This window comes from Sardina pilchardus, chromosome 1, assembly GCF_963854185.1.
Source record: "Sardina pilchardus chromosome 1, fSarPil1.1, whole genome shotgun sequence".
In the NCBI taxonomy this organism is placed as follows: domain Eukaryota; kingdom Metazoa; phylum Chordata; class Actinopteri; order Clupeiformes; family Clupeidae; genus Sardina; species Sardina pilchardus.
In genome coordinates, this window is record NC_084994.1 from 15496020 (window position 1) to 15517501 (window position 21482).

Consider the following 21482-nt stretch of genomic DNA (forward strand, 5'->3'; position numbering starts at 1 on the left):
CCATACTTCACTGTGGGCATGAGGTGCTGTTCTGCATACTCATCTTTTTGTTACGCCAGACCCACTTAGAGTGTTTGTTGCCAAAAAGCTCTAACTTTGTCTCATCTGACCAAAGCACACGGTCCCAGTTGAAGGTCCCGTACCGCTCCAGATGTTTGTGCTTATGATTTTGAGTGAGAGGTTTTTTCCGTGCATGCCTCCCAAACAACTTATTGGCATGTAGATAGCGCCTGATGGTTGTTTTGGAGACTTTGTGGACCCAAGATGCAACCATTTGATGCAATTCTGTAACAGTGAGTTTTGGAGATTTTTTTATTTCTCTTACCATCCTCCTCACTGTGCGTGGTGGCAAAATAAACTTGTGTCCTCTTCCAGGCTTGTTTACCACTGTTCCAGTTGTTTTAAACTTCTTAACGATTCCTCTGACCATAGATATGGGTAGGTGTGCGAGTGGCTATTTTCTTATAGCCATTGCCTTACTTGTGAAGGTCGACACACATCTGCCTTACCTTGAACAGTGTGTTCCTTTGTCTTTCCCATGTTGAAGAGAAAATGCCTCTGTGTCACGTCATATTGATAGCCCAGGGAAACAGGATGTTAAGAATTACTAATTAAATGTTCCTACATACTCTGATTGACTTTGTAAACTACTGTAGAAATGACAGAAATGACAGAAATACTTTAATTACATTTATTTCCTAGGAATTGTTAGGGGTGCCAATAATTGTGGAACAGGTGATTTTATGAAGAATAATTATTTCTCAGTCAGGGATTTTTTTCCCACCTTAAAATTCTCTTGAGTTGAAGGTTACATTTTTCTACAATTTTCAGTGTGAGAGTATGCTTCTACAATAAAAAATGTATTTATCTTAAGGCTTTTAACACATCTTAACCAGGGGTGCCAATAATTGTGGAGGACGCTGTATATATATACTGTATATATCCTCCTCTCTCTGATCCTGTGCCAGATCACATGACCTTATTATGCATGTATGTAAATGCATCTGGTCAAACAACTCTGCGTGGATAGTGTTCATGTTTTACATATTGGTTTTAATTAGTTTCCCATATTTGGTGCATAGATTGAAGTTTAGAAGAATATGTTTAGCAACATTATATGATGTTTTATCCATATGGTTGTTTTTGCTGCATTTGTTTGTTCTGTTTACAAGCTCGCGGTTGGAACGGTTTGAAAATAAAAGCCCCCTGAAAAAAAGGTTGAAAATCAAATCAAATCATGACTTTAAAATCTAATATTAAATTGTATCGAGAATCATGACACCCCTGGTATTTCACAATATTCCAATTTCCAATAAGAAAATAAATCCAACCAATGTCTTGGGTTTTTGTGCCTGTAAGTAGAGGTCTGCACGCAAAACAGTGCGGCGCGGGACACATTTTAAAAGCTCTTTACGGGAGCGGGCGGGATGATAGAGGTGCACTCGCGGGTGCGGGAGGGCGGCGGCATACTCTGCACTCCCGCAAATGAAATATTAGCTTAGGCCTACAATATAGGCTAGTGTAATGGCAGTGTGTTATTGATGTGCGCATTGTTTGTGTGTTCGGTGTGTGTGTGTGTGCCTATTACCTTGCTCTATCAGGCTGGGAGAGTAACATATTGCAAAAGTAATTCCATAGGAAATATATAGTTATACTGTCTACATGAGCATGATGAGTAACAAAGCTCAAAATGTTTGCAATATGTCCCCCTGTCTTTCCTGTTCGTTTGTGCTCGTCAGTCGACTTATCGCGACTTCACCACAAGATGGCGCCCAGCGGAGAGATTCTATGAAGGTACTGCTTGAATAAACAGTCTTTTTTAATAAACGTCCTGTGCACTTCCAAAGTTCTAAGTATCTCGTTTTAAATGTCAGGACCCTCAGAAGTCTACCAATGCAGTGTGGAATTACTTGGAACCTTTTTAATGGTTTAAAAATAGCGATTTAGCTGCATAGGCTACGTGATGCCCAATTTAATAGATTCAAGCCTACTGCAAGCTAGGCTGAAAACGGCGGAGTTCAGAATGCTGGGGGGTGAGCGAAGGTCCGTCTTCAACACGTGTGTGAGTACACCTTAACATGTTTCGGTACAGTTAAGCTCAATTTCACACCGGAATTCTCCTTTAACTTGTAGTTGTAGCCTAATGGAGATTCTGTTTGAGCAATAAAAACGTTTTAATGCAGCCTAAACTTGCGGATGTTGTTGTTTGGGGTCATCTTGCTCACATGTGTTTAGAGACAATTCCAAAGTGTTCCGTGTTGGAAAGCTTCGTAAATAGACAGCATGGCAGAGGAACAGAGCACATCTAGTGCTTCCGATGTAGGCCTAGTTCTTCAAATGTAGACTACTTCTCTAAAGAAAGGTACATTTACTACAAAATGCCTGCCTGCCGCATTTGCGGGCAGGGGTGGGACATAATATCACAGGTGGGGTTTTGCGGGCGGAAGCGGGACCATATGGTACAGATGCGGGCGGGAGCGGGACAAAAAAATGGCACATTATTGCGGGCGGGAGCGGGACTGAATAATCTGTCTACCTGTAAGGTCTTGGTGCTGCAGGTGACTAAGGCTTTTTCTTGGTATCATGTTTCACAACCCAGATTATTTCAGCAGTGACTAGTGATGGAACTACCAACAGGGGCAGTTAAGGGTTAAACTGGAAGTAACACCAGGGGCAGTTAAGGGTTAAACTGGAACTACCACCAGGGGCAGTTAAGAGTTAAACCGGAACTACCATCAGGGGCAGGTTAAGAGCATGAAAACATTGATACAATAACCATATTCAAACATAAATAAACATAAATAAAATACAAGTGCTGTGCAACATAAACAGGGCCCTTACATGACACCAGTGTGCTTGTTCAACTACAGCTAAACCATAATAGCGCAGAGTAACAACCATAGCAACCAACCTGATTACACCAGCAAACAGCATGGCAATCACTTTATTTGGCATAGTTACCACCATATGTACCCTAGCAACACCATAGCAACCATGTTAATTGTCTTAGCAACAACCTAGCAACCACCATTATAATGTGACCCTAGCAACCACCATAGCAACCAACAGGATTACCCTACCAATCAGCATATCAACCATTTTATTTGGCATAGCGATCAACATATGTACCCTAGCAATACCCTAGCAACCACCTGTATTACCATAACAGCAACCTAGCAAACAACAATATAATGTCAACCTAGCCACTATGGCAAACAACATGATTAGAAAACAGCATAGCAACCGATTTATTTGGCATAGCAACCACCATATGTACCATATTTGTTTGTTCTTTGACAAGATGTCTGTGCAATATGACTGTGAGGTTCACTTCTGGTTGTTCACTCATCAGGAGAAATGTACTGTAATTTTGTTGCGGCACAATCATCTGTTTCTCGTCTTTGGCTGGCCTGTATCAGATACACCGATGTGATTGGTTTCCCCTGATGCAAGGGGCAAAAGTAACATGCATCATTGCCAGAGTCTCTTGCAGACACCATTCAAATTGTGCTCTCGCGAGAACTCTCAAATTCATGATGAGTTGTTTTGATCGTATCTACACTCCTCTAACTCCTGTGACTGAAGAAGTCCAGCCAGTTCTTTTCAGAGAGAGACGGAGATTCAAGGAAATGGATTCCAGGAACACAAGCCAGTGACACCCCGTACAAAACCTACCGTAAGTTACTTTATGAAATATCTGTATGTATCATGTCCAGTGTATGTACCTGTCAAGTACAGTGTGTATGTGTATACTGTATGCATGTGTCTTCTGCATATGTGGTTTTGTCAGTGAAGATTGTACAGTGTATAGACCTAGTCCATTGGCCGTGTTGTGTCTTCAATAAATGGGAAGATAGAAATCAGATTAAACACAACATGTAGACAGATGTCAACACTGAAGACAAACTTTAATATTTCACACTAAAGACTGTTCTGTGTGGTCCACCTCAATGAAAGAGGAGTGAATGTGGCACCAGAATTCATGTCAGTTTAGTTTCCATTCAGTTCAGTTAATTCACTATAGTGCTGACTCTTGTTCCTCTATCCACATAGTTGAGTTGAGCTCAAATGTTCATGTAGGAGCCATGATTGGGTTTATTATTATAATTATATACATTTTGATTATTGGTGAACATTAGTAATATAATTTCATGGTTTATATTTGGGTTATTTGGGTTTTGTATTTTGTTAGTCTTTTGTGGTTTATTTTCATGACACGGTAATTGGGGGCGGTTACATCTAATTAGTTTATCAACAGGTGCACGGGAGGAAGTAGCTAGACACAGTGAGAGGGTGAGCTACTGGGAGGCCGTATTTTTTGTTGACCGCTTATCACTTATCGTTTATCGCTGTTACCACTGTTTTTTGCTGTTTACGTTGGACTATACTTTTCAATAAACCGGTCAAACGTCTTGGATCTCAGCGGATATTTTTGTACAAGCGCGTCAGACAATCAGCTACATCCCATACCTTAGCCTCTCAGCGACTGCTTGGGCCTAGTCGCTACATTTTTGTCAACAAAAAACGGCATTAGAAAAGCAACTGCGGACGTCTCAAGGACCAAGTGTGAGAATTCAAGGATCACCGGAGATAAAGGAAGGAAGACTGCACGGACTTTCGTTCATCACGCCACAGCTTCGGAAGATGCACTCAAAGCCAGGTAGGCTTGCTGGTGTCTGGGCATTAAGCTGTACAGCTTTGTAAGGAATGCTGCACGCATATGCTGTTGTTTGTCCATTGGGGACAATATTGGATTGAGTTGGTCATACCGAATGCTGCCGTTGATTGTGTGGATATTGTGCTGTCATAGCCTACCCTCTATGCTACGTTGAATCTCCACGTTGTCTCTTTGAAATCGCCGCTGCTCTGCTAATGTGCGTGACGTTTGTGGATCTGTGGAAGTGTTTTGATACACTGTAGCCTACCTCCATTCTACGTTGAATCTCCGCTTTGCGTCTTTGAAATTGCCGCTGCTCTGCTAATGAGAGAGACGTTTGTGGATCTGTGGAATTGTTTGGATGCATTGAAGCCACCTCTATGCTATGTTGAATCTCAGCTTTGACTCTTTGAAATTGCCACTGCTTTGCTAATGTGCATGAAGTGCTTTGAACTTTTTGTTTGGATGCAACTTTATTGAGAAGTAGCTGGAAAAAAGAAAATGAGTCAAACGGGAGTTTCAAGCTCTGAAATGGAGAGTGAGAAAAGGCAATCTAAGCCTACAGCAAAGGCTCTGGCAAACAATATTGAAAGGCTTCAAAATGAAAGGAAAATTAGTGTGAATAAAATGAAAGCCTTCATACCACAAATGAAAACGTTAATGCAAAATAAGGAAAATGTTTTAGAAGTGCAATCTCTTTTGGAGAGTTTAATTGTTCAATGTGGAAATGCCACCAAGTCACATGACCTGCTGATGCCTTTACTCCCTGAGGGGCAACAGAAGATCCATAATGAATGGTTTTCCAGCATTACGACCTATAGCAACACATTTCAAGGACATGTTGAGCAGTGGTTGAATGAGCCAGAGGAAAGGCTTGTGTTACCTGATCAAACTGACTCTGATAAAATGAATGAACAGGTGTTTACTCCAACACCTGAAGAAACTCAACAAAAGGCTGCTTCAGTCATTGATGCAGATGATCTGCAAGATGATGTAAAACCAAATGACAGCGTGTCAAATGTGGGAAGCAGGAGATCCAAATCAAGAAAGTCTGTCACAGGAAGAGAGTCTGTTGCTTCCAGTATATCTTCTGCACGTCTCAAAGCAGAGGCTGACTTGGCAGCTTTAAGAACAAGACAAAAAATATTAAAGGATAAACATGAACTGGAAGAGGAGGAGGAACGGCTACGCAAAAGGAAGGAACAACTTAAATTGGACGAGGAAATTGCGGCAAACATGGCCAAACTGGATGTGCTCAAGTCTCGGAGCATCTTGAGCGGGAGAACTTCTGCATCAAAGCGCGCGGATGGAATGAACTCCTACCTGGCAAAAGGACAAACACTGACCCTCAGTGCTAAAGCTAAGTCATTTGTACCACAGAGGTCACAACATGAAAGCCACAACCATGCCTACCTGGATGCAGGAGCAAGACCTAAGGAGAGAAATCCATCGCAGTTCATTCATTCACATGGACCCAGCCTATATGCAGTGGATCACGGTGCTCTAGGAGAAATGCAAGATGGAAATGCCTTACATATTGGTCCAAATGAAGATCAAGGCAATATGTTTAGCATTATGAGCAAACAAAATGAAATAACTTCATTGTTGGTGCAACAGCAGTGCCTTTCGTCTTTGCCTAAGAGAGAAATACCAGTCTTTGATGGTGATCCACTAAGATATCATGCATTCGTGAAAGCCTTTGAGAACAGTGTGGAGAGGAACACTGCAAATCACAGTGACCGACTGTACTTCTTGGAACAGCACACTAGGGGTCACCCCAAAGAATTGATCCGAACTTGCCAGCATATGGAGCCTGAGAGAGGCTATGCTAAAGCAAAAATGTTGTTGAAGGAGCAGTTTGGAAATGAGCAGAGGATTTCATATGCATACATGGAAAAAGCTCTTTCTTGGCCATCAATCAAGAATGAAGATGCAAAGGCTCTTCGTGATTTTAGCCTTTTTCTCAGAGGTTGCTGTAACGTCATGGAAGAGGTGCAATACATGCATGAGCTGAACATACCTGCTAACATGCTGACCATCATAAAAAAGTTGCCCTACAAATTCAGAGACAAGTGGCGTTCTGTAGCCTGTGAACTACAGGATAGGCGCAGCCAGAGAGCTACTTTCATTGACCTTACCACTTTCATTGAGAAGCAAGTGCGGGTTCTAACTGACCCAGTGTTTGGGAACATACAGGACACTCCAGCACTGACTACTAATAGAGGAGTAAACAAGCCTAATCCACAAGCTCGTTCTGGAATAAAGGGGACCAGCTTTGCTACCACAGTAGCTCCTGTGATAAACAAAGTTCAGCCCGGAACTAAAGGAAAGGAGTATGTCGAGTCAGCGAGGAGGACATGCATCTGTTGCGGGAAAGGACATGCTTTGGATTTATGTCCACAGTTGGGGAAGAAGGCACACAAGGAGAAGATAGGCTTCTTAAGAGAGAAGGGTGTCTGTTTTGGCTGTTTGTGTATTGGACACATGAGCAAAGTCTGCAGAAAACGTATTTCCTGTGCAAAATGTGGTCTCAAACATCCAACTGTTCTTCACATTCCACAAAAAGAAATGGAGAAAGATCCAGATCAAGCTGAGAGGAAATCTGAGGTGTCCGTAGACAGCGCCCTGATGTCAAGTGGGCTTACAGGGGCTGGTGATCATGACTGTAAGCTTCCAATAGTTCCGGTGCAAGTTAAGTCAAAGAAGGGCAATAAGATTGTCACCACCTATGCTTTCTTGGACCCAGGAAGTACGGCAGTGTTCTGTACAGAGGCTTTGAGGGAAAAACTGAACATTCCAGAGGAAAAAGTCCATATTCTCCTACGGACAATGGGCCAAGAGAAAGTGGTGAGCAGCCATGTGGTGCCAGGACTGGAAGTGGCTGGCTTGACTGGGGAGCATTTCTGTGAGCTGCCCAAGGCCTATACACAAACACACATGCCGGTTCACAAGAGGAACATTCCAAGACAGAGTGATATTCAGAGATGGCCTTATCTGAAGCATGTTCACTTGCCTGAAATTGATGCAGGGATTGAGCTGTTGATTGGGACTAATGTCTCTAAAGCCTTGGAACCCTTGCAAGTGATTCGCAGTGTTGGAGAAGGACCCTATGCAATAAGAACAATGTTGGGCTGGACGGTGAATGGGCCGCTGAATGAAGACAGTGGAGGTGAGCAGCCAGAGTTGATGGTCAACAGAGTGTCCGTTGTGACTTTGGACGAACTGTGGCAGCAGCAGTTTAAGACTGACTTCCCTGAATGCAGCATGGAGGAACAGCCTGGCTTGTCAAGAGAGGAGCAAAGGTTCATGGAGCTGGTTTCAAGTTCAGCAAGACGGGTCAATGGTCATTATCAGATCAACCTGCCATTAAGGAATAAGGACGTTAGCATGCCAAACAATAGGAAGATCATTGAGCAGCGTGCCTTACATCTGAAGAAGAGGCTTCAGAAGGATTCCTCATTCCACGCTGACTATAAGGCCTTCATGAAAGATCTTATTGACAAAGGCTATGCTGAAAGGGTGCCTGAAGAGGATTTGGAACGGAGTGATGGCAGGGTTTGGTACATCCCGCATCAAGGTGTTTACCACCCCACGAAGAAAAAGATCAGGGTTGTCTTCGACTGTGGAGCAAGTTTTCAAGGAACATCACTGAATGCTCAACTCTTACAGGGCCCAGACCTCACAAGCTCACTGATTGGAGTAATGAGCAGGTTCAGGAAGGAGCCAGTGGTCATCATGGCGGATGTCGAGGCGATGTTTCACCAAGTCAAAGTACCATCAGAGGATGCTGACTTCCTAAGGTTCCTCTGGTGGCCGGCTGGAGACTTAAGTCAAGATCATGTGGACTTCAGGATGCTGGTGCATCTTTTTGGGGCAACGTCCTCTCCCAGTTGTGCCAATTTTGCCCTCAGGAAATGCGCAGAGGACAACAAAGAACAGTTCAGTGAGGAAGCAGTGGATAAAGTCCTACATAGCTTTTACGTGGATGACTGCCTCGTAGCTGTGGCTTCAGAGGAGAAAGCGGTGTCTCTTTATCATGAGCTCATCGCAATCTGTGCTAAAGGTGGGTTCAGACTCACGAAGTGGATAAGCAACAGGCGTGACGTCCTGAATGCAATACCTGAAGAGCACAGAGCCAAAGACATGAAAATGTTGAACATGGACCAAGATTCGCCAACCGTTGAGAGAGTGCTTGGTGTAGAGTGGTGCATTCAGTCTGATACTTTTAAGTTTAAGATTGTTGTTAAGGAAAGACCACTCACTAGGAGAGGAATCCTCTCTACAGTTAGCTCCATTTATGATCCTCTTGGGATCGTGAGTCCTGTCGTCTTGTCTGCTAAGAAGATTTTAAGGGATCTATGCAGGAGAGCACTTGGCTGGGACGATGTCATACCCCAGACCGTGGCTCAGGAGTGGACAAGTTGGCTGGATGAACTCTGTCATTTGGAGAAATGTAACATCATGAGGTGTCTGAAACCACCAGACTTTGGTGAAGTGACTGCAGCGCAATTACATCATTTCTGTGATGCAAGCGAGGATGGCTATGGAACAGTGACTTACCTGCTGTCACAAAATGCACGATCACAGGTGCACAGTGCTTTTGTCATGGGAAAGGCAAGGGTGGCACCATTGAAACCTGCTACCATCCCCCGAATGGAGCTCATCGCTGCCACCATGGCCAGTCGCATTGACATCTTGTGGAGGAAAGAGCTGCACATGCAACTTCAAGATTCTGTTTTTTGGACCGACAGCACTTCAGTGCTCAAATACATCAGAAATGAGACATCCCGGTTCAGAGTCTTTGTTGCCAACAGAGTCACAGAAATTCGCAAGGCTTCACAACCCGCTCAGTGGAGGTATGTTGGAACGGCAAGTAATCCAGCTGATGTTGCCTCTAGGGGTGTGAAAGGAGATGCATTTCTCAAGGATACAACATGGGTGTCAGGGCCTCGTTTTCTTCTTCAAGCAGAGGATGAGTGGCCTGTCAACCCCGAGGATAGCCATAGATTAGCAGATGATGACCCTGAGGTTAAGAAAGAAACCACAGTGAATGCTGTACAGGCCAGTGAGGAGGCTGATGCAGTATCTCGCATGATCCACCACTTCAGCTCTTGGATCCGGCTGAGGAAGTGTGTAGCCTGGATCTTGAGATTCAAAACTTGGCTCTCATCTCTCTGTCAGAAGAGGAGACAGTTGAATATGGCTCTTGTGCAATCAGGATTGGATGAAGAACAACAACGACGTTCATTGGAGAGGGATATGGAAACATTCAAGAGAAAGACACTTTCAAGTTGTCTATCAGTGGAGGAGTTGGAGAAATCAGAGCTGGAGATCATCAAATTCAGCCAAAGGAGAAGGTTTCCAGAAGAATTTGCCATGCTGGAGAAAGGCAAAAGTGTCAAGGCTCACAGTCACATCCACACACTCTGCCCACTACTGGAAGATGGGGTTCTGAGAGTTGGTGGCCGGCTCAGCAGGTCATCTATGCCAGCGGAAGCTAAACATCCCATAATACTGGCAAAAGATTTGCATATCTCAACCCTTCTGCTAAGACACGTCCATCAAGAAGTGGGACATAGCGGGCGGAACCATATGTTGTCCAAGCTGCGTGAGAAATACTGGATCTCAGGAGCTAGTACAGCCATAAGGAGTGTTCTGTCAAAGTGTGTGAGCTGTCGACGTTTGAATGCTCAGCCAGTGTCTCAGCTAATGGCAGACTTGCCATTTGAAAGGGTGACTCCAGATGAACCTCCATTTACTCGGGTAGGAGTGGACTACTTTGGACCTTTCGAGGTGAGGAGCAGAAGAAGTGTTGTGAAGAGGTATGGAGTAATTTTTACATGCATGGCCATAAGAGCAATCCACATTGAAGTGGCACCTTCACTCGACACCGATGCCTTCATAAATGCTCTCAGGCGCTTTATAGCAAGACGTGGTCAAGTACGGGAGTTGCGCTCAGATAATGGGACGAATTTCAGGGGAGCAGAACAAGAGCTGAAAACATCCATTGAGCAGTGGAATCAATTACAGATCAATGATGTTCTCCTTCAGAAAGGGATAAAATGGACTTTCAATCCCCCAGCTGGCAGCCATCATGGTGGTTCTTGGGAGAGGTTGATTCGATCAGTCCGTAAAGTCCTCAACTCCACCTTGAATGTGCAAAGTTTAGATGAAGAAGGACTTCACACAGTTTTCTGTGAGGTGGAAGCTATTATCAATGGCCGACCAATAACTAAAGCTTCCATGGATCCTCATGACCTAGAAGCATTGACTCCGAATCACCTACTGCTTTTGAAGGCACTACCATCTTTGCCACCAGGAGTCTTCCAGGAAGCAGACACGTATGCACGCAGGCGATGGAAGCAGGTCCAGTACATGTCGGACCTGTTCTGGAAGAGATGGGTTAAGGAGTACTTACCCCAATTGCAGGAGCGGCAGAGATGGTCCGGTGCAAAGCGAAACCTTGTCCCTGGAGACCTGGTGCTTATAGTGGACAGCACCGCACCTCGTAACTCCTGGGTCGTAGGACGTGTCCTACAAACCTTTCCGGACCGAAGGGGCTATGTGCGTCAGGTGCGCATCAAGACTAAGAGTAGCTGCCTCAACCGGCCTATTACCAAAGTATGTCTGCTGCAGGAGGCCGATCCAGGAGGTGAGGCGGCTGTTCCAGATGATAAGGCCTAGACAATTGACTAGACCTCTGACTTTGACACATGACTAATAGTGACTGTGGTGAACACAGATCACAGGGCTATGTGCTAGTAACCTCTGGCCCTACGACTGACTTTTTACAGGATCAAGCAGAAGAAGACCAAGAAGAATGTACTATGACTATTCTGTTTAATTTAATCATTTCATGACTCCTATTATGTGCAAGTGTAATTATTGTGTAATAACTTAATAATTAGGGGCTGGTATGTAGGAGCCATGATTGGGTTTATTATTATAATTATATACATTTTGATTATTGGTGAACATTAGTAATATAATTTCATGGTTTATATTTGGGTTATTTGGGTTTTGTATTTTGTTAGTCTTTTGTGGTTTATTTTCATGACACGGTAATTGGGGGCGGTTACATCTAATTAGTTTATCAACAGGTGCACGGGAGGAAGTAGCTAGACACAGTGAGAGGGTGAGCTACTGGGAGGCCGTATTTTTTGTTGACCGCTTATCACTTATCGTTTATCGCTGTTACCACTGTTTTTTGCTGTTTACGTTGGACTATACTTTTCAATAAACCGGTCAAACGTCTTGGATCTCAGCGGATATTTTTGTACAAGCGCGTCAGACAATCAGCTACATCCCATACCTTAGCCTCTCAGCGACTGCTTGGGCCTAGTCGCTACAGTTCAATTGAAAAACTTTACAATAAAAGCCTCACATTTGGTAGACAAACTCACAAAGAAAGTTTAATCAGATTTAGAATCGGCATTAATGGCGGCTCTCATTTGGCCCCGGGGGCCATAGCAGCCACAAGTCACATTGTTGCTAGGCAACAATAAAAAAAAAAAAAAAAAACGATCTGTTTTTAAATGTTTCGAAAAATCGAAAAAGTCTGAGGCTTTACTCCATCTGTTTTACCCCATAGTGGAAAAGGGGGATTATTGTCTCTATGCTAATCCTTAAACAACAACAACAACAACAAAAACGATACTAATAAATGGTAGAGGTTAGGTGTATTTGAATCCCCTTCCTTGTAGTCTTCCTTCTTCATTCCACAGTGGAGAAAAGTTCCCCTCAAAAGAATTGTATTTCCTTATTAGCAACACATGAGGTTCAAGATATTTATGCACATCCAGTTTGTCACATACAGGAATTTCAAGATACACAGCCTTATGATTATTTTGTTCAGTTCTGCAGTGGACTTGAATTAGGAACCTCAGGCAACACCACACATTTGGCTGATCAGTCAAACAACTATTTCTGAATGTCTCGTAGACATATTTTCATGGAGAAGGCACACTAACTTCAATTATTATTTCTATTGTAATATATAATGTAATGGGTCGTTTTAAAAATGTCATTAGATTGCTAGTAAATGGTAAACGATGAACTCCATGTAAATAACTATTCCATTTGATTGCACTTCTCCAAGCACTCACAGTGCTTTGCAGAGAAAAGACTCAAATTCAGTCTCTCTCTCTCTCACACACACACACACACACACACACACACACACACACACACACACACACTTTCAAAACAGCATGAACTAACCTGCTGAGCTGGTCTGGGCGCTTGGCAAAGAAAGTACCTGGAGATCCACAGACAATGGTACTTAGTGTAAAATTATAAGATAGTCATAAACATATTACATTACAGTTCTGATAGACCTCTCAGTCTATAACATCTCTTAGATTTCAGAGTCACATACGCAGGAGATGATAATCCTTGACAGATGTGCAGATATCACTGGATCCATTGATAAAACACAATAAGGAATACAGTAAGACAAAACACACAAATAAATAGGTACATACAAAAGAGCATATACAAGAATAATATCATTACTGTTCCTTAATTCTACCAATTACATAGATATCAGATATCAGCTGTGGTAAAAGAGTTCATCTTTCATGGGTTGTTTTTCTTTTGGCCCCGAGGCTTCTTCTGTAACACCTGTCCCTGACCAAGCCCCGCCAGATTAGTGTCTGAGCTTCAAGGAAATGGATTCCAGAAAAACAAGCTGCTGAAACTCAGAACATAGAGTAAGTTATTTTATTAAATGAGCGTTTACTGTCTTTTGGATTCACTTTTTCAAAAACAAATGTTTGTAGAAATTACAGTAAAAAGGAAGTCTCATGTGATAACAGTAATAACAGACTGAAATAGTATATTACTATCTTAAATAGTATATCGCTGTCGTCAAGACATTGAAGCACCAATACAAGACAAAGTATGTCATTTATTTTTTTTACTCTCATGATATGCAAACTGTCAAATAAATTATGTATAATTTACAGCAGAATAATGACAATTATGGTTTCCAGACCATTATGTGGTCATATTGTAAAAGCAAAAAATAGCACTTTGTCATGTAATGTTGCTATGTAGATTCCCATTTAGGTGATGTCAGTATGGTTGAAAATCCAATATTGATTTAACACAAAACAGAGGGGACACTTTCAATATCATTTCAACATTGGGCATCAACGTAGTTTCAATATGTCTGCCAAACCATATTTAAATGTTGATTCAGCTGAATTTTGTTATCTGGTTAGTGCATTCTCCATTGGTAGTGTGGGTCGTCTACTATGCTCTATTAGCATAGTTGGCCATATACATGCATTCTCCACTGTTTTTTTTTTGTGTGTTAGTGTTTACCTGAACCACAAGCAGGAGGGAAGTCTGCTGCCTTATAGAGGAATGGTTCACCTTCACCACCATTTCACCAGAGAGGGAATCAGATTAGAGAGGGTATTAGTTATGATGTCAATACACATAACATGGTTTGTTTCAGTGCCAGTTGTGATCTGCTGCATTGTTTCAAATTTGCAAATTGGCTGAGAAGGCAACACAGGGACATGTTTTGTAGTTTCGTCCTAGAATAGATTTGATGACCAGTTTTGAATGCTGTCTTGACATCTAACATGTTAAACTGGTCTGTGCAGTTGGCAAAGAGAGTGCCAGAGGAAACCGTTTGTTCTGGAGTCACCCTGTAGAGCAGCCTCAATGCCCGACTCAAACAAGATTTTTTTTTTTTAAATGTTAAATGGGTTCCACTGGAGAAGTGAGATGTTTAGATTTGACAAGATGTTGATTGTAAAAGACAAACAGGAAACAATGATTAACACTTAGTCAAGAACTCAAGATGGATCGTTTTGCTGTTCTTCCTAAAGGATTCACATGTTTCGTTACTTTGATTGATAAGGCCTATCCAATTTCGTGCATGGCCATTTTTTTCTGTGTAGATGACACGCTCCATGATCAAATACAAACACAATGCAAATTAATTCCTCTCAAAACTCAAATTCTGATGAAATTCAGAAGAGCATTTTCCAAAAAGTCTAAACGCTCTTACAAAGTAAAAAAAGACCATCAAATGACACATGAAGTTACCATGACAATTAGAATTGTACACACACTACAATATACAGACAAACTGTGAAATAGATGTCTCACAATCTCTATTACAATACAGCACCTTAGTGTTATTTTTTTCTGAGAGATGCTACAATTGTGATTTCATTTACGATCAAGCTTCAGTGAATTATTCATTCATTATATTATACATTTAAAAATGTCTCGGCGGCAAGACCAGCACTGCTTTTTTTATGCTCTACATTCGTCATGCATGACGGCAGAGATCTGCTGGGATGACAGAGTTCATCTCTCATGAGTTGTTTTTCTTTTGACACTTTGGCTGCTGCTTAAACACCAGTGCCTGAACAAGTCCAGTCAGTCTGGAGCTTGAGCTTCAAGGAAATGGATTCAGGAAACATAAGCGGGTGAAACTCAAAACAGAGTAGGCTGAGTTATTTTATTAAATGTGCGTAAAATGTCCTATTCTGTCGTCATGTTTCCGACAGTTGATGCAAATGTGATATAATTTGCAATCAAGTTTCAGAGAAATATTGTCTATATATAATTATTTGAAAAGTACTCTGCAGTTTTTTTTCTGCTTTACATTAGTCGTACTGCTGCTTATGGTGCATTTGAACATGTCTGTAGATATTAATCACGGTTGCCCAGGGAGTACCAAAACACTCCTAATCATCTCCCTGTTTTGAGTTGGCGTACTTCCCAGCACTAAGAAGGCAACCGGGTCTCCATCCCCTTACCACGTCTACATGCTGCCTGAAGGCAGAGCAATCAATAGTAATCAATAGAGATCTGCCGGGGTGAAAGAGTTAATTTTTCATGAATTGTTTTGTTTTGACATTGAAGCTGCACCTTAAACGCCTGAACAAGTGGTCCAACCAGTCTACCACTTGAACAATAGACAAGGAAATGGATTCCAATAAAAACAAGCGAGTGAAACTCAGAACTTATGAAATTATTATAAAACATAGACTATGTATTTGTATGACATGTAACAAAACCTGACCATAAAATCCAAAATAGTATATTGCATAATTGAAATGTTTAATTAACCTAAATCAAGAAACGTATTTTTTCATGGTCATGATAGGTATTAGGTACACTATTAAACATTATTTTTGTGTAATTTAGAGTTAAGTACTGACGTGTTGCCAGAACTTCACTGTCAAGAATGTGGTAACAATGTAGGAGACATTATGGTAAACACTGTCAAATGGAAAAAGTAAAACATCCAAAATACATCCAAAAATCGCTGTAGCCTATGCATGTCCTTTTTTCACAAGCAGCAAATGATAATCCTTGACAAGTATGCAAGTGTCATGTGCAACATTCTGAAGCTTTAGTGCTTTATTGCTGTAGTGTAATCATGCGACTGAAACAAAATGTCTTCATGTCAAACACAAGGCACCTTAAAATAATATGTTAAATGTCACCATTGGGGGGCACTGTGGCACAAGTACAGTCAGCACCCACACAACACTGTTTGGGGACTTTGTAATATCTATACCTACGGGCAAAGCCATCGATATATCAAAGTTGCGACATCCGTTCACTTCCATGTTAGAGCCAGATTAGAGCGGTCACGTGTTTAGTGGTTAGCCTCAGTAGTTCCTTTGGTCCCTGGTTTACTACGGGATAGACAGCAGCGATCGCATTAATATTTATGGTAAATACTCAATGAAAATTACTATAAACTGCATTTCCACATGCATATATTACTCACTGAAAATGCATTATTATGCACACGACCATAGGTCATGTAGAAAAGTCTTATTATAACACCTGAGATGTTCATTCATTCTCCCATTGAAAGGAACTACTGAACGACAATGAGATACCGGATGTGCCGCCATTTTTTGTACACGGTAGTGTGGCAACTTTGATATATCGATGGCTTTGCTACAGGGACTTGGGATCAAGTCCATCAGGGCCATTTCCTGATCCCATTCCATCTCTCTCTCCCACTCCCTTCCTGCCACTCTCTTTACTGTTTTGTTTAAAAGATCAAAGGGGATAAAAAATCCCAAAAAACATACCCAAAATTGGCCAACTGTTATCATGGCCATCAGAGTTATTGCTTACATATTTCTCCTGTTCAGTCCTAGAGAATCTCTGGGGGAGAGGAGAGAGAGGACACTGCAGGTCCCAGTAAGACACTCAGACCAGAGTCTGCAGCAAGTAGCTGTTGGACCATGAAGAATGGCTGATCCTGGGTCAACAACACACTCTGATGATGAAAGGTGAGTTTCCTGATACAACTCCTCATCTCATTATCATTTCTTCAAAGCCAAAAAACGATGGGGGCAGATTTGTCTCATAAATATGATGTCACAACTGCTGTGAAGGCACCTTCTCTCAATACAAAGTCAATGGAGACCGAGACCGGTTTTCCCACACGTTTTGAACCAATCAAATCCACACACAAATCACTCTTAATCGTCACCCATTATAATTATTATGCTTCTAGCACTAGTGGTGCGGAACGTCTCATATTGTAGACAGAAGTGCTGGATGCCACACCCACCCCACCACAATTTAAATCATTCTTGCCTGTGATGATTGTTTTCTCCATATTTGTATCACCAGACCACAGAATCACAGACCCCCATCTCCAGTGCCCAGCCGTGCGTCTATGAAGAGTGATTGGTCCATGCATGATCCTCCGGCTTTGGACAGTGGACCAGCAGCACAGCCTACACCTGAGTGAGTGTTTGTTTTGTGGAGTGTGAGTGTGTGTTTGAATGGTAAAAATGGCATTTTTTTTTTATTATATAGTGTCATAGTATATTGATACTGTAAGACTGTTCACATATATTACACATATATTATCCTCTCTGCCTCTTCATTCACATATATTGTCCTCTCCCTCTTCATTCCAGCTTTGATGTTTATGTTGGGATAGTTCCTCTGATTGGCCCTGACCGTGACATGATCACGTATAGCGAGCGTATAAGAATGCCATGTCAGTTTCGTTTTTTAGGTTCATAGGCTCACAGCTCACTGAATGGACAGTAGTACAACTGTTCTGTGTATAATGTATTATGTGCTCACCTGCCAAAGTTCAGTAAAATCCACAAAAGGAGGATTCTTTGTTGTGTGAAGGTATTTAACCCACATCAAATGAGCGATGCATCTTCAAGGAGTCACAACTCAACATTAGTATAAGCTGTGTTGATTTACTTTTCTTCATGTTTCCAGTACCAGACCACAGAAACACAGACCTCCATCTCCAGTGCCCAGCTGTGTGTCTATGAAGAGTGATGGATCCATGCATGATCCTCCATCACTGGACAGTGGACCAGTAGCACAGGATAAGCCTGAGTGAGTGTTTATTTTGTGGAGTGTGTGTGTGTGTGTGTGTGTGTGTGTGTGTGTGTGTGTGTGTGTGTGTGTGTGTGAGTGAGTGTGTGTCTGTTTGCATGGCAATTATTGCATTTATATTGTGTAGTACCGTATTATAGTTTATTGATACCAAAGGCTGTGTTGATCCCCCCCCCCCCCAATCTTTCCAGTACCAGATCAGAGACACACAGACCTCTATCTCCAGTGCCCAGCTGTGCATCTATGAAGAGTGATGGATCCATGCATGATCCTCCATCACTGGACAGTGGACCAGCAGCACAGCCTACACCTGAGTGAGTGTTTATTTTGTGGAGTGTGTGTGTGTGTGAGTGGAAATAACTGTTTATTTATATATAGTGTCATAGTATATTAATACTGTAAGGCTGTTCACATATATTGTCCTCTGCCTCTACGTTCCAGCTATGATGTTTATGTTGGGATGCTTCCTCTGATTGGCCCTGAACGTTACAGGATCACGTATAGCGAACATGTCAGTTTCAGTTTTTAGGTTGATAGGCTCACAGCTCGGATAGTAGTACAACATAACTGTTCTGTGCCCAAGTTAGAGACCAGCCTAATGTAGCCACGGCTACTGATGTGTACGTACAGTATGTATCATGTGCTCACCTGCCAAAGTTCTGTAAAATCCACAAAAGGAGGATTCTTTGTTGTGTGAAGTCCTTTGTCAGACGAGAGGCACATTGCTCATTCAAGTCACAACACAACGATACTAAAGGCTATATTTATTCATCTTTCTATTACTTCTTTATTCAATTTCTAGACCCTCATCTCCAGTGCCCAGCTGTGTGTCTATGAAGAGTGATGGATCCATGCATGATCCTCCAGCTCTGAACAATGGACCAGCAGCACAGCCTACACCTGGGTGAGTTTTTTTGAACATTAATTATTGCATATTATTATACAGCTCTTCACAATGCAAGTAGAACGCTCCATTGACTTGAATGGGATTTCCCAAAGTTCTACCCGTCATTAATTTTGACTAGAGGACCTTTGAAAGAAATAATGTCCGCTCTCAATGGCAACAGAGTTTGAACTTCTAATTCAGGTCTTTCATATCACTCCACAACAAGTCCGTTCACTTATTGCAATGAAATTTCATTGAAAGTAAAAGTCAGCTAAATCAAATGTTGCCACGGAACACTGGAAACTTTCAAGTTCTATCTGTGTGGCGAACTTAGTTGAAACCACGATACGGTAGCCATGTCATTGCTAAAGACACATTGTGTTAAATTTATTTTCTCATTTTGGCAAGGAGCCGTATAATAAGCAGGATAATGTGTAAAACGCAGGTCATTATCGGGAAAATACAGTAAGTACTTTCTGGGCGAAGCAAGGTTTGCCCCAGTGTCAGTATACTTATTTTCCCGATAATAACCAGCGTTCTATACATTATCCCTTACGAGGAGAATGTGCATGTGCATTGGAGTGAGTGTCTCTGATTGAGTACACTCTCAACTGTTTGATTATCGATTGGGTTTTATTTACCGCTGCTAAATCGATACATTTAAAATGATGCCGGTGCCTGAACTGGTACTTTATTTTCATAACAAAATGCCCAAACCAATAGTCGAAAGCATGCAATTGTTTTTTGTGAGGATGACCCCATTGAAACTTCCCCCTCACACACACAGGACCACCTGTCAGTGTAGGCTCCTATATAGGCTGGGAGAGTAGACCTCTGAAGTTTTTTTTTTTTTGTTATCAACTGTTTATTGAGTTTTATAAACAGGGGAAGGGGGGAAGGGGGGGGGGGGTGGCAAGACGGTTACATGAGAGCTAGATAGTAAACCATACACATGGTAAAAGAGTTTACAGAAAGAAAAAAAACAAAACAAAAAAAACACTCAACAGCAATATGTATCACACATAAAGGCAACTCATTGCACAAGGGGCATGAGATCTTGGACCCTGCATATTAATGCCTCCCATTTTTGCAGGGTGGACACCTGGGCCTTGTTCAACCGGGCAGTATGATATTCTAAATTTACAATGCTATCAAAATAGTTTATCCAAAAACGTTTAAATGGTATACAAGGGTTGATCCATAACTGTAAAATAACTTTCTTAGATGCCGTGAAACCTGCCATCAACATTTTCTTTTGGATTATGGAATAGTCAAGGTCCGAGTCATCATTCAAAAGACAAATGTGTGGTGTCCTGGGGATAGTGATATCAAGTAACTGTGACAGTTCCTCCACTACAAATGTCCATAGCTTGGCAACTGTGGGACATTCCCAAAACATATGTAGAAATGTGCCGGGTAAGACATTACAAATATTACAAATAGAGTTAGGGGCCCGTTTCATTTTAAATCTCCTGTATGGGGTCGCATATGATCTATGTATACTTTTGTAGTGAATCAGTTGGTGGGCTACATTTTTGGAACATTGGGATAAGTTGAACCAAATTATCTCCCAGTCTAGGGGCTGATTAAATGTAGAGAGCTCCCTATCCCACATTTTTTCAATGGGTAGACATTTAGCAGAATTATTTAATAAGGCGTTGTAAATAAAAGAGACTCTGCCTCTCAAGCAGTTGGAAGGCTTAACCCATTCAAACAAAGGGTGGGATCTCGGTGGTCGGTCCCACGGGACCCCATATGCTCTGAGTGCAGAGCGTAACTGAAGAAAGACAAAATATGACGAAGCAGGTAAGTGGAATGAGTTTTGGAGATTCTGATATGAACACAGGCTATTATCATCATATAAATCACTAAACACATTTATGCCTTGAGAGGACCATAATGGATTTTGAAATGGCTTGCCACCTGTCAAAAGTTTAAAGTTGTGCCAGAGGGGTGCCTGTGCACTGGTGAAGAGTTGAATATTCATGCATTTCCCTGCTTGTTTCCAGATATTCAAGGAGTGTGCAATTATACAACCCAGCCTTAAATTCTGGTTGGCCCTACCCAACCCAGCAAAAAGCAGATCCTGTAATCTATGAGGCTTCACCATAGCTTCTTCAATAGATCTCCAAGGTACTTTAGACTCTGGGTCAATCCAAACATGCAAAGCTCTAATTTGAAATGCCCAGTGATAAAACTGGAAGTTTGGAAGGGCAAGGCCTCCAAGTAGTTTAGGACGCTGTAATGTAGTTAGCTTTATTCTTGGGCGTTTACCGCTCCAAAGAAAATGAGAGATCGCCGAATGAATATCCTTGTAATAATTGGGAGGAGGGGCTAAAGGAATCATAAAAAATAAAAAGTTAACTCTGGGTAGTATGTTCATTTTGACTATGTTCGCTCTTCCTTGCAGAGACATTGGTAACCTAATCCATCTTTGGATATCAGACTGGATAGTTTTCATGACCTTGACAAAGTTTTCCTTCACAATTTGCGCAATTGTTGGGTGAATGTGAATGCCTAAATAAATGAAAGAATTCTTGATAGGGATGTATGGGGGTAGATTAACAACCTGTG

The 21482-nt window shown here is 41.9% G+C and overlaps 1 protein-coding gene across 7 annotated transcripts in view; it reads left to right on the plus strand.

The window, feature by feature from the left end:
• The first annotated feature begins 3599 nt into the window (after positions 1 to 3599).
• Positions 3600 to 21482, plus strand: part of LOC134082663 (NACHT, LRR and PYD domains-containing protein 12-like) — a 43781-nt gene continuing 25898 nt past the window's right edge. For 4 of the 7 annotated variants that reach the window (XR_009939651.1, XM_062538541.1, XM_062538559.1 and 1 more), the window contains exons 1-8: positions 3615 to 3676; positions 13018 to 13132; positions 13264 to 13368; positions 16801 to 16941; positions 17288 to 17404; positions 17900 to 18022; positions 18214 to 18336; positions 18825 to 18926. Coding sequence is in view for 6 of the 7 variants with exons in the window: in XM_062538541.1 (XP_062394525.1) it covers positions 16901 to 16941; positions 17288 to 17404; positions 17900 to 18022; positions 18214 to 18336; positions 18825 to 18926 (506 nt within the window). In the remaining variant the exon portion in view is untranslated. Of the gene's footprint in view, positions 3677 to 13017; positions 13133 to 13263; positions 13369 to 16800; positions 16942 to 17287; positions 17405 to 17899; positions 18023 to 18213; positions 18337 to 18824; positions 18927 to 19913; positions 21042 to 21482 lie in introns of those variants that run through there. The other 3 variants (XM_062538550.1, XM_062538576.1, XM_062538569.1) reach the window with 3 other exon arrangements.